Source organism: Mastigoproctus giganteus, chromosome 9 (assembly GCF_048544385.1).
Source record: "Mastigoproctus giganteus isolate SK-2022 chromosome 9, ASM4854438v1, whole genome shotgun sequence".
NCBI classification, from domain to species: domain Eukaryota; kingdom Metazoa; phylum Arthropoda; class Arachnida; order Uropygi; family Thelyphonidae; genus Mastigoproctus; species Mastigoproctus giganteus.
In genome coordinates this window covers 58,306,471-58,318,518 of record NC_143583.1, presented here as the reverse complement: position 1 = coordinate 58,318,518, position 12,048 = coordinate 58,306,471, and the positions used below count along the sequence as shown (strand labels likewise).

General features: G+C 34.7%; 1 protein-coding gene across 4 annotated transcripts in view; it reads right to left on the bottom strand.

Annotated features, from left to right (window-relative positions):
• LOC150080269 (uncharacterized) overlaps positions 1 to 12,048 on the bottom strand; it is a 604,576-nt gene that overhangs the window by 102,524 nt on the left and 490,004 nt on the right. For all 4 annotated transcript variants that reach the window (XM_090381639.1, XM_090381640.1, XM_090381641.1 and 1 more), the window contains 3 exons: positions 8,767 to 8,895; positions 8,279 to 8,407; positions 1,992 to 2,120 (listed from right to left, as the gene is read on the bottom strand). In XM_090381639.1, coding sequence (XP_090237765.1) covers positions 1,992 to 2,120; positions 8,279 to 8,407; positions 8,767 to 8,895 — 387 coding nt within the window. The remainder of the gene's footprint in view (positions 1 to 1,991; positions 2,121 to 8,278; positions 8,408 to 8,766; positions 8,896 to 12,048) is intronic.

Below are 12,048 nucleotides of genomic sequence, written 5' to 3'. Positions count from 1 at the left end.
ATTTCCGAGTGGAAACTTTCATATTCTTTCCTCTAAATTACCTTTAAGCTGTTCTAAATCCCTAGATTTTCAAATTCCCAAACTATTAGTGAAATACGAGGGGAGCAGGAATTTTTTCCTTCTATCCTGCTTCTCTTCCTTTGGCCTACTTACTTCCCCCCCACCCCCAATGCTTTTGAAATATGGCAATGGAATGTGCAGGGGCTATATATACATGTGTCCGCTTCCCCTTTGAAGTTGGTATAAATGAAAGGCCCCCATCAAGCTTCGGGTAATCTCCCATTACGCTTTCAATTATTCGCCATGCATGATTTAGGGGCGCCTCCGTACCCAGGTGGGAAGGAGCAGCACTGCGTAGCACACGCTTCTTGATTAGACCGGGGCTCAAACCCGTCACCACCAAATACAGAGGATGCAGAAAGGCCTGGGAATGACCACCGCATATCCCGGAGCAATATGGCCTTAGTTGCTAATGCTCCTAAAAACCAAATAACAACAACAGCAGCATGATTTAGGGTAAAAGCTTGTCTTCATTCCTTTGTCTTGCACAAGGTTCTTTCATCTTTAAGCAGGTCTTCAAAATAATTTCCATCTATTCTGATTACATCTTACATGGATGCAGTTATTCCTGAAAAATATCTTAAGTAAGAGATTTCCTGACTTAAACATAAAAATTTATATGATTATAGAAAAAATATAATATTTCAAAATTTTAATATTTCTTAATATCCCATTAATTATATTTATTATTCTATTTTTATTTGGTTAAATTCAAAACATTGATTTAAATTCAAAATGAGGACTCAGATTCTCTACAAGCGAAAATCACAATAATTTAGCATTGGTCCGATTTCACGAATATTAGTAGGTCTTGATCACACAAGTTGTCTGTCCAACATGTCTAGTAAAGTTTCGAGACAACAGGATTCCCATAATGTTTTTATACAATGTAATAGATTGGAGAAGAAAAATTGAAAAGTAAAAGAAAAGAAAAAATAGAGGGTGAATATCTTATGAAAGTCCACTTGTAAATCCAGACATGTGACTGCCTATTCTGTTATTGAAGTCCTGAATAAAGAACGTTAGTTCACTGTGAATGTGGAATTTATGTACTTAACTCATTATTCCTAAAATTAGGATTATAACATATATGTTTTAAATTCCATTCTTCTGATAAAATTACTGGTCTATGAATATTTAGAGCTCTCTTTGTAGACCTTATTTCTAATATCTAAAAACATTTTTGATAATATTTTGATATTACCTAATATCAAAATATTATCAAATACTGGATAAAGACCAATTTATAAATAGTGAACTTAGAAATTGGTTGTTACTAAATTTAAGAGTTCCTTATTAAATGTAGCTTACAAAAAAAAAAAAAAAAAAAAACCAACACAGGAAAAATGAAAAAAGAAGGTTCTCAATTAGTAGCATGCTACTTAGAAATAATACATAGATATTAATCTTACTTTTTAGTAAGTTGCTTATATAATACATTGATAATAGATAAGCATTACTTAGTTTAAGTTTTAAACAAGTGAAACCTTATTATTAAGCCTTCATTATTTACTGGTTTACAAATATATAAATATTGACAGACCAGTAATTTTGTCAGAAGAATGGAATCTTATAATTTTAATTTTAAGAATAACAAGTTAAGTATATAACCCCATTCCCAATGAACTAATGCTCTTTATTCAAGATATCAACTAACAGGATAGGTAGTTACATGCCCAGATTTCTTTGTAATTAAGTTTGCTCCTACATTTTCTTTCCAGAAAAGTAAATTAAGCTAGGTTTGGAGACTGGACTGTGGGTATAAATGAATGCACACTACTGTAACTGAAGTAATCAAACATGCAGCACAATAAATACTTAAAAATTAATTTGTGGTTTACTTCCTTTTACTAAAAGTTTCTTTGAGAAATGCCACAACCAAAAACTTAATCTTCAAAAGTTCAAAAATAAATAAATAAAATAAAACTTACGAATTGAGCATTTTGGTCCACCATAGCCATACCTACAAATACAACCACTGACAGCACTACACAAAAAGTTTTCTCCATCACACTGGCACTGATTCATACAGTGATCTCCATAATAGCCTTCGGGACAAACTAGAATAGATTAAAATGAACAAGATGCTTATAAGGTCAATTGTGACTGTATGCTGAACTGTGTAATCATTTCTAGCATATCAAAAACAAACAATTCAATTTAAAATTAGCACATGTATTTTCAAGCCTTGCAATTTAATACTGCCAAGCATATTAAATGTACCTTGAACATGTTAATTTGTATTAACATGTTAACATGATTAAAAGTTTGTCTTTATTATTTTTTTAAATAAAGATAATAAAGTTTGGGGGAAAAAATGGTTGATTGCAGATGGATAACTAAAAAAGTATATCTTATGCATAAAAATGGTAATTACCACTGTTATATAATGGCAGCTTAGAAATAATAGTAAACATATCTGAGACTGTGTTCAGTCTTATATATTGGTTACATCCTATATGAGGGGGTATGTAAAGTTTGTGGCCTGATTATGAAAGGATAGTTAAAAATTTCTGTAATTAATGTATAATACTTCAAACAGTAGCCCACCAGTTACATGCAGTTTCAATAGCATCTTTTTTTAATTACAGGTCCTGAAGTCAACAAAGTTGAGTGAATGAGAAAAGATGGATGAAATCAGTCACCATACAGTCATCCAATATTTGGGGAAAAAAAGGGACTAACACCAAAGGAAATTCATGAGGATAGGCTTACAATGTTGGGGAAGGATTCAGAATTTAAATGATGAGAATAGCCTGGAAGGCTATTCTCATCATTTAAAATTTAATTATCATCATGGGTCCTGGAAGGACCCAATGCTATGGAAAACCTGCAACTTCCATCACTCTAGAAGTTGTTTACATGTGTTCATGATCCGATGATGAGTGATCAATAAGTGATAGTTCAGTACACTACCAGCATCTTGGGCATTTCATCTAAATGATTAATAACAGAAGTTGTCAGAACAATGGATCCAAAGTGCACAAGGTTTGTCAAGCTTGGCCATCATTTTCAAGCAGATCCAGCAAATTTCCTTGCAGGGTTTGTAACCATGGGTGAGACATGGTTCCATCACTTTCAGCCAGAGACAAAGGAGCAGCCCCAACAATGGAAGCACAGCTCTTCTTCACCTCCAAAGAATGCCAACTTGATTCCTTCTGCTGGCAAAGTGATAGCATCAGTTTTTTGAGGTGCTGATGCAGTGTTGCTGTTGCTAGTGGATTACTTTCAGAAAGGCCAGACAGTCAGAGGGGCATTGTTAATGTATGCTTTGTGAGGCATTTGTGCAAAAACAGCAAAGGCAAATGGTGAGAAAAATTCAGAAAAAGACTCTTGTTCCACCTGAATGATGTACCTACTCAAGTCTGTCATTGCCATGGCTGCACTGCATGATGTGACTTTGACATGTTGGACCATCTTCAATATTCATCATATCTAGCATCATTGAACTTTCACCTATTTCCTAATTTAAAAAAAAAAAAAAAACTTGGCGGTCATCCATGTTCCCACTGACAGAGATGTCACTGCTGAAGAGGATGCAGTTCTGAAGGCAAAGAGAAAACCTTCACAGCTGGAATCAATGAATTGCAGCACTGGTGGCAAAAGTGTACTGACTCCAAAGAGTACATTGAAAAGTAACATGTTATCAGACTATGTGATGTTATATAAGGTGTGATAAAAAAAGTTGAGGACTGAACATCTAGGAAATGGTTACTGGCTATTCAGATGGATTGCCTTCAAAGTAGTCACCTTGACACTGAATACACCAATCCAATGCACCTGCAACTTCTGGAAGTACCGGGTTTTTCTGTTAAGAGGCCCATGGGCTTGTATTTGGTTTTTGCATTTTTAAGGTTCTCATGTTGTCCCTAAATAGAAGCCCATGAGCTTCTTAACGGAAACAGGTTTATTTTGAAATAATATTTATTTGATTAATGAAAGGCTATTTTTATTTTAAATAATATTTATTTGATTAATGAAAGGTTATTTTATTTTAATTATTGCAACAATAGAACGGTATGAAATTAAAAATTATTCTTATTATCTTAAAAAAATAAAAATATAAAGACAAATAATAATTGCAAGAAGAGAATTATTTATATTAGTAATTTTCATTCAGAACCTGTTGTATCAGAGCAATCCGAGTTGTCCATGATGAGTTATTTTACATGATCTAATCCGATGTCTCCTGGTCCATCCAAATAAGAACTTGTTGCTTACTTTAAAAGCCGGTGGTATTTTAAGGCCAAATTCTGGTGAGAAAATATAGTTTCGCAATGTGTTACAGGTAACTGATCGGTGGTTATTTCGTTCCTTTTTGAAAAATTCAAATAGTTTTTTCTCAATTTTGGGATAAAACGCTTTCCTTCCTGCACCCTCAAGACGTTTGTCTTTACGTTTTTTAACCAGCTTCAATAATTCTGCTTCTTGTTGCAACCAACGGCAAAGATTTTTCCTGTCAATGCCTGTTTGTTGCGATATCGAATTTTGACTTTCCCCTGCTTTTAAACGTGTCACAAACTCTAGTTTTTCCTGGATAGTATACGATTTTCGTTTACTAGACTTTTTATTTTTCATTTTTAGGATTAAATATTCTGACAACGAATAAAGACGCACAGTTCACATTTATTGCAATGACATCTCGGGCATGCGCAGAGCACCGATATACGGTATGTTACGAGAAAGCGCATTATTATTTGTCCCCAATAAAAGCCCATGGGCTTCTATTTGGAAAACAAAATCCTAATATAGGTCCAGATGGGCCTCTTAATGGAAAAACCCAGTAGTCCCTAATAGTTTCTGTGTCATGTTCAGAATGATCTCCTCAGTTGTTGTATATTTGTGACATTTCAAGGTGTCTCTAAGCTTGGGTCATGATGCATCAAGGTCACAGGAGACTGTCCTGGGTCCACATTTAAGCAGCAGGAGTAATATTTAAGCATAATAACCAGTGCACTAAAAGTAGATACCGTAATTTTTTTTTAGGGCGGCGGTGGTTCAGACAATCGACGTTCTACTGTATGTCTACTGTATGTCTACGACGTCCTACTGTATGGAATAACTTTGATATTATATACTTGGATCTTAGAAAGGCTTTTGATACTGTTGCACATGGAAGACTGCTGCACAAATTGGAGCAGTGTGGCATTGGAGGCAAGTTGCTGCTATGGATAAAGGGGTGGTTGAGGGGGAGAAGACAGACAGTGGTAATCAATGGACACTGCTCATCGTGGACTAATGTTATTAGTGGAGTCCCTCAGGGTTCAGTATTGGGGCCTTTATTGTTTTCTGTATTTATAAATGATATTGATGATGGTATATCAGGCTTAATGTCCAAGTTTGCAGACGATACGAAGGTTGGCAGGGTTGTCAAGGACACTACTGACACTATGCTGCTGCAACAGGATTTGGAAAGGTTGAGCAGATGGGCTTCGAGGTGGCAAATGAAGTTTAACATTGACAAATGTAAAGTACTACATATGGGAAACAGCAACCCCAGAGCAACGTATCAACTCTGTGGTACTACACTGACAGTGGTAGAGAATGAAAGGGACCTGGGGGTGGTGGTGGTGCAGGCAGATATGAAGTTCTCTGAGCAGTGCAGACGAGCTGCAAGAGTAGCTCATGGTGTATTGTCAATGATATATAGGAATTTTTCTAGCAGGGATAAGGAGGTGATTATTCCCTTGTATAAGGCAATGGTCAGGCCACACCTAGAGTACTGTATACAGGCCTGGAGGCCTCATTTCAGGAAGGATGTAGAGCTGCTGGAACGAGTACAGAGAAGGGCAACTAGATTGGTGAATGGGACAAAGGGGTTCTCTTACGAAGAAAGGCTTAAGTTTTGCAAATTACAGTGTCTGGAAACTAGGCACCAGCGGGGTGATCTGATAGAGGTGTACAAAGCCTTGAATGGTTTGAGCATGCTCAATGCTGATGGGATTCTTCCTCTAGCTCAGAAAAATCACCTGAGAGGGCATAAATTCAAATTGAGGAAAGACAGATGTAGGATAGATGTGCGGAAATTTGCCTTTAGCCAGCGGGTGGTTGGTGGGTGGAACAGACTTCCATCCCTTGTCGTGGAAGTTGATAGCCTAAATAAGTTTAAGGCTCAGCTGGACAGGTATTTCGAACGAACAGAGGGGTGAAGTGGAAATGGTTATTTTTATTTATTTATGTTTACTTTTTTTTTTTTTTTTTTTTGGCTGATGCTGCATAAGCTTGCTTTCTTGCATCAAATGCCTCTACTAATGCTAATGCTATAGAGTAATGCCAGGAGAACTGTAAAAAAGTTTTATGAATTTGAGCTTTTGATTAGGTCAATTAAAGCTGATGGACTTATTGAGACATGATAACATGTCAAGATTTTGAGATTATGAATTTAATTTTAGTGAATATTGTGCATTAAGCAGAGATAGGAAAGTATGGAGGGATTGAGGAGTGAGGTTTCTGATCAAAAACTGCCCAAAGATAACAAATCTTCACTGAGTCAGTGTGGTGTGAAATGACTTGTATTAAAGGGATGATATTAGGTGTATGTTATAGGCCAAATGACTGTGGAGTATGAACAAAAACCTCTGTAGGCAATTTGAATAGGATAGCAAGGGTGGGTGACTTATGGATGACTTCAACGTGCCAATTATGGGTGACTTCAACTTGCCAATTACAAACTGGAATACTAGAATAATGGGTTTTGAACAACCTGAATGATTACTATTCATCTCAGCATACCCAAGAGAGTAAAAGGGTCTCTAAATATCCTCACTAAGGAGCCTAACTATATCAAAGTGAGTGACAGTGAGAGAACGAGCAATAGGCAATAATCATACCATAAAACAGATTTTATCTAAAAAAAACCCATATAGTAAAGGTAAGAAATTCAATTTCAAGAGAGAGAGATGAGACTGGGCTTGATTAGCTGGAGTGAGTGTCGGATACAAATATGCTATTTTCAAGGGATTTATCCTTGAAGGCACAAATGAAACGAACAAGCATGGGACAGTTAGAGACAATCAATTCTGATTTGTATGAGCATCATTCATAACAAAGCCATGAATGGGACAATTCAGACAAAAGCTGATTATGAAAAAGAACTAGAAAAAACTAAGACTGGGGATAAGGAGTTCTCATATGTGAATACAAGGAAAAAAGAGAGTAATTCTAATAGGTCCCTTAAACGGTTGCAGTGGAAGGTCCATGGAATGTCCTGCAGAAATGGCAGATGAGTTGAACAGATACTTCTCATTGGTATTTACACTTGAAAGCAAATTTGAAAATTTGGAAGATATTAAGGTATCAAGCAGCTGTAAAATAAGTGATAAGGTAAATGACTGCATTCAGAACAGAACTTTTAATCCTCCATTTGATCCTCTTATTCACAGTTTTTTTTTTTTTAAATGTTCCACTTAATATCTTGAACTTTAAAAAGATTTAAAGGCAATAAAAGATGTCTTCTGAACTGCAAAAGATGAACTGTTTCATTCACTCTCCAAATGTTGTGAATGAATGCATCTTCTACTTTGTTTGCCTGTATTATCATAGGAAACAGATGACCTTACTTTTTTTTTTTTATGTACAAGTAGTATTAGTTATTTAATCAGATATTAACCTTTGTTGGTTTGGTTTTTAATCAATGGTTTAAACTTCTCTCTCTCTCTCTTAAACATATGTGCGATAATGATGCACTGCACTTCGTGCTAAACATGAGAATTGGAAAGTGTGCAAAACTTTAATAAGATATTGTCGAAAAATGAAGTTTCAGTAACTGATTTTATGCTTGTTCACACACTGTTAAAGTACAGAAAGTAGAAATATGTGTAGAGAATGCACCCTTATCAAGGAACAAGTGTTGCCCAGTCAACAGACATGCTTTTCTTGAATTTGTATGCTTTAAAATGAGAAGCCATCCCTTCTTTTCATGCCTGTCCTTTTCATACACATTGTACATGCCCAACTCAAATTCTTGATCCCTTATACTAGAATGATAACAGGTTTTTGATATCCCTATTATATCTCCTGAAATATTATCTCAACTATCATAGAAAATAAATTTTTTAGCTCACTATGAATTATATTTAGTTTAACATTACAAAAGTTATACACAATAAACCAAAGGACAAAATAAATACTAAATGACTCATGCATATCAGATTGCTGTATTTATTTGGATCAGATGTGATCCTCAACAAAGCGTATCTCAAACATAAGCAATACTTACCCTCGGTACATCTTCTGCCCATCCATCCAGGAGCACAGCGACATGCACCATCACTTGGTCTACACTTGCCTTCATTTTGACAGTTGCACTTCTGATTACATCGAAGTCCGAAGGTATCGTTTGGACAAGCTGGGGATATGTTAAAAGGAAAAAAAAGTAATAATAAAGTAAATCCTAATGGAGTTGTTTGCAGAAGTTATTTTCTGAATTCAATGATATAATTTAATATGTTCAAAAATAATTAACCTTTGTAAAATTATGAATTTTACAAAGAATTTTATAATAGAATATGAAGCATGTAGTTTCATACTATTTCAAGGTTTAAAATATAAATTACTGATAAAAATAGCTTGTTTATTGCAAGGCTATTAATACAGCTGTCTCCATAAGGACCACTTGAAAAAGTTAAGTTCATTATTTAGAAATTTACAATAAAAATTTATAATTGGGGGAAGGACAAAAAATAAATGAAAAAAGTAAATACGTACGAGTAGTACAGTCATCTCCCTTCCATCCAGGTAAGCACATACAATCACCCGATGCAGGATCACACTGTCCTCCATTCCTGCATTTACATTCTTCTGTGCATCTTTGACCCCACTGTCCAGAAGGACAAACTAAAAGAAATATAGCATTATCAGTTTAAAACCTGAATTACAATATTACTGACATATAATTTAGTGCATTGGCATCATTACATATCATTTTGTCAATTCCTTCACAAGTTGTCTATCTCATTATATTTCATATAAGTAATGCTTTCCCAGTAGAGAAGACTACTGTTACTTACTCTCAGTGGGCACCATCACCCAGACAGCTGTTTCAGAGCTATCTGGTCCCCCATCAGTGAGTGAGTAGGCACCCTGATGGTATATCCAGGTTGATGGTGACAACCCTGTGTGAATTAATTCTGCAATGTGGATGGCAAGTGGGATGTAGTTTATTACATGTAGGATTCAGGACTAAAAATTTGGAAGTCTGGGGCTTTTTAGCCCTAAATCCTACATGTATTAAATTACACCCCACTTGGCATCTCTCATATAATGAATTTATATGTTGTGGTAATGCTATACAATTTAAAAAGATATTAGCAACCTAATACACCAAACCTAGAGAGAACCGTGAAGGACAGTATTTGTTACTAAGTTGAATGTGAGCCCTAGCCTTAGCAATCAGTCTTCAGTTAGATCAGAAAGTTTCTCAATGATTGAAATCACATTCAATTAAAGCATACAAATTTTAACTTTAAACTTGTTTTGGCATATGCTACATCAGATGCATCTATCCGATGTCTGGACTGTGTAGAGTGATTCATCATTCTACATCATATCCTGCCACTGCTATGTTCATTATTTTAGTTCTCTGCACTAGCGTGCACTGCAGGAGACTGCTTTAACTTATGAGAAGCTACCTGGAAATGGAATACATTCTATTAAATATTTTGTTGATGGGTGTTAGTTTTAGAGTTATTTGAGTTCTGTCAATTGTCTCTTGACTAATCTCATTAAGGTAATGCAATGTGTTACTTGAGTAATACAATGTGTCTCTTGAGTAATCTTATTAAGGGTGCTTTTGCAATTTCCTCTCAATACCCACTTTCACTGTTAACAGTGATATGGATAATGAGGCCAATTAGCCAAACTATGATTATCTAGGGTTCATTAATGGTGGGCTAGTTGGCTTGGAATGAATAGTTGGGTCACCTTCTGTATTCAAAGGTTGATTCTGGATTTCCATTATTTGCATTTCTACAGGGCAACTCACTATTGAAACTCTTGCAAAGGGATCTGGTCCTTTTGCTGTTCCATTACTTAGCAAGAGCGAGTGTATCCCAATAAATGGTAGAAGTTTGGTGTTAGCCCTCTCTTATGAAGATACTTGGTGGTTGCATGGCTCAGGATTCCGGATACGACAGTCTCTGGAGTTCTCAACTTTTTAGAATTTTTGAATAGTATGACGTCACAACCATGCTTTCTGAATCATACTACTGCAGTAAGTATGATTGCAACAATACAAATATTTGTCAACAATTTCTTTTTTCGTCTCACATTTTCGTTACATTCCATTGTTAGGTGCCCTTAACAGCACCGATTCATGTATCAGTACATGAATCGGTGCTGTTTTCAAAGACATTTAGATATGTTGCAATCACAAGTATACATCTCTTACTTTAGTTATCATAAATCCATTGTATCTTGCCTTCCAGAAATTATGAAAATATGTGAATGATCAATAAAATAATTACAATAAAAAAGCTCTTTTATTTCGTAATCGATATATACAAATCATAATAACTAAAAGAAACGTGAAGGTTGTTTCGCATAAACCATCTACCGTGCGTGCTTGGCAAATGCGCAACTTTTTTATTCGTCTTTTTTTTTTTAAAAAACTAGGGAAATATAATGGATACATTTTTTTATGGTAAAATTTTAATATTGCGAATAAAAAATAACATGAAATATTTCCCATATCACAAATAACATAGATACTATTACAAAACATTCCACAATATAAAAACAAATAGTACATAAAAAACAAACTTTCTAGAAAAAGTACACAAAAAAAATCACAGATTACAAACAAATTATTTCACAAATATTCAAGAAAAATTTATTTTAAAAATTGTCATATACGATTTACTTTATTAATATTTGTTGTCAATTTTCTGCTTTGCTCAATAGCTGAGCGATGATTACAGAGGAATGATTTGACGTAATGATCCGGATCAAATTGAAGCAATGGTTTTCCATTTAGATGTATGGTCTTCATAATCTGCACCATCTTTAATTGTCACAATATTATTCATTACGCTGAAAGCTCACTCAGCTTCAGCACTGCTAATCGCAATGGTTTCAAAGATATTTTCTGGCTTTCTTAATTGAAAACGTAATTTCACTTATTTTAAAGATAAACTGTCTTCGATAAAATCTCTAAAATCATTAATTTTTATCTCATATTTTATCAGAAAACAAATTTCTTATTCGGTTTTCACCGTCTTGCCACCGAGACGAAAGTTCTATCACATTCAACGATTTCAGGTAGCATACGTTTAAAATTTCTTTCAATGGTATCGTTATTTTCTTTATTTAATTTAAAATCACCCTGTTGCATTAATAACTTATCCTTTAAGGATAAAACAATTCATTTAACAACTTGTCATGAGACAATTTGACTGTTCTTACTTTCAATTTTGATTCCTTCAAATTCTTTCCACTTCAACATGCTCTCAATTTTAGCTTCATAATTTCCTTCAGAATTTCTCAAACTATCAATAGCATTGATAGTTTGAATAATTAATTTGTATGCTTTTACTATTGCAATTCTGTAAAGCTTCTGAAAGGAAAGAGTGCTCCTGCAGGATGTTGATCATTAGTGCTAAATGGTTAAGAAATTCCAAATTTAAAAGTCGACTTAATAATAAGGAATATTTAACTTTTGCTTCAAAATGTTTGCACAAAGCGGGATAATTCCTCCAACCCACAATTGCCATCCGCAAGCTACAAGTTGCTCATTGTGGCCCGAACACACGACCGATCTTTATAGTTTCCACATCAAGTTCTTTAGCAATCATCCTTAATTCGCACTAGTTTTTTGGAGATTGGTGATACAGTTTTGTTTTGTTTTATTGCCTGTATGCCATTATATTTTAGAACATTTTCTACACAGTGAAAGGATAGACAAAGTTTCAAAATTTGCCAACATTTTATCTTCGTAAAGTTTAAATAATATCTTAGTTGCCTCAATCTGAATACAGTGTACATTTCGCACTG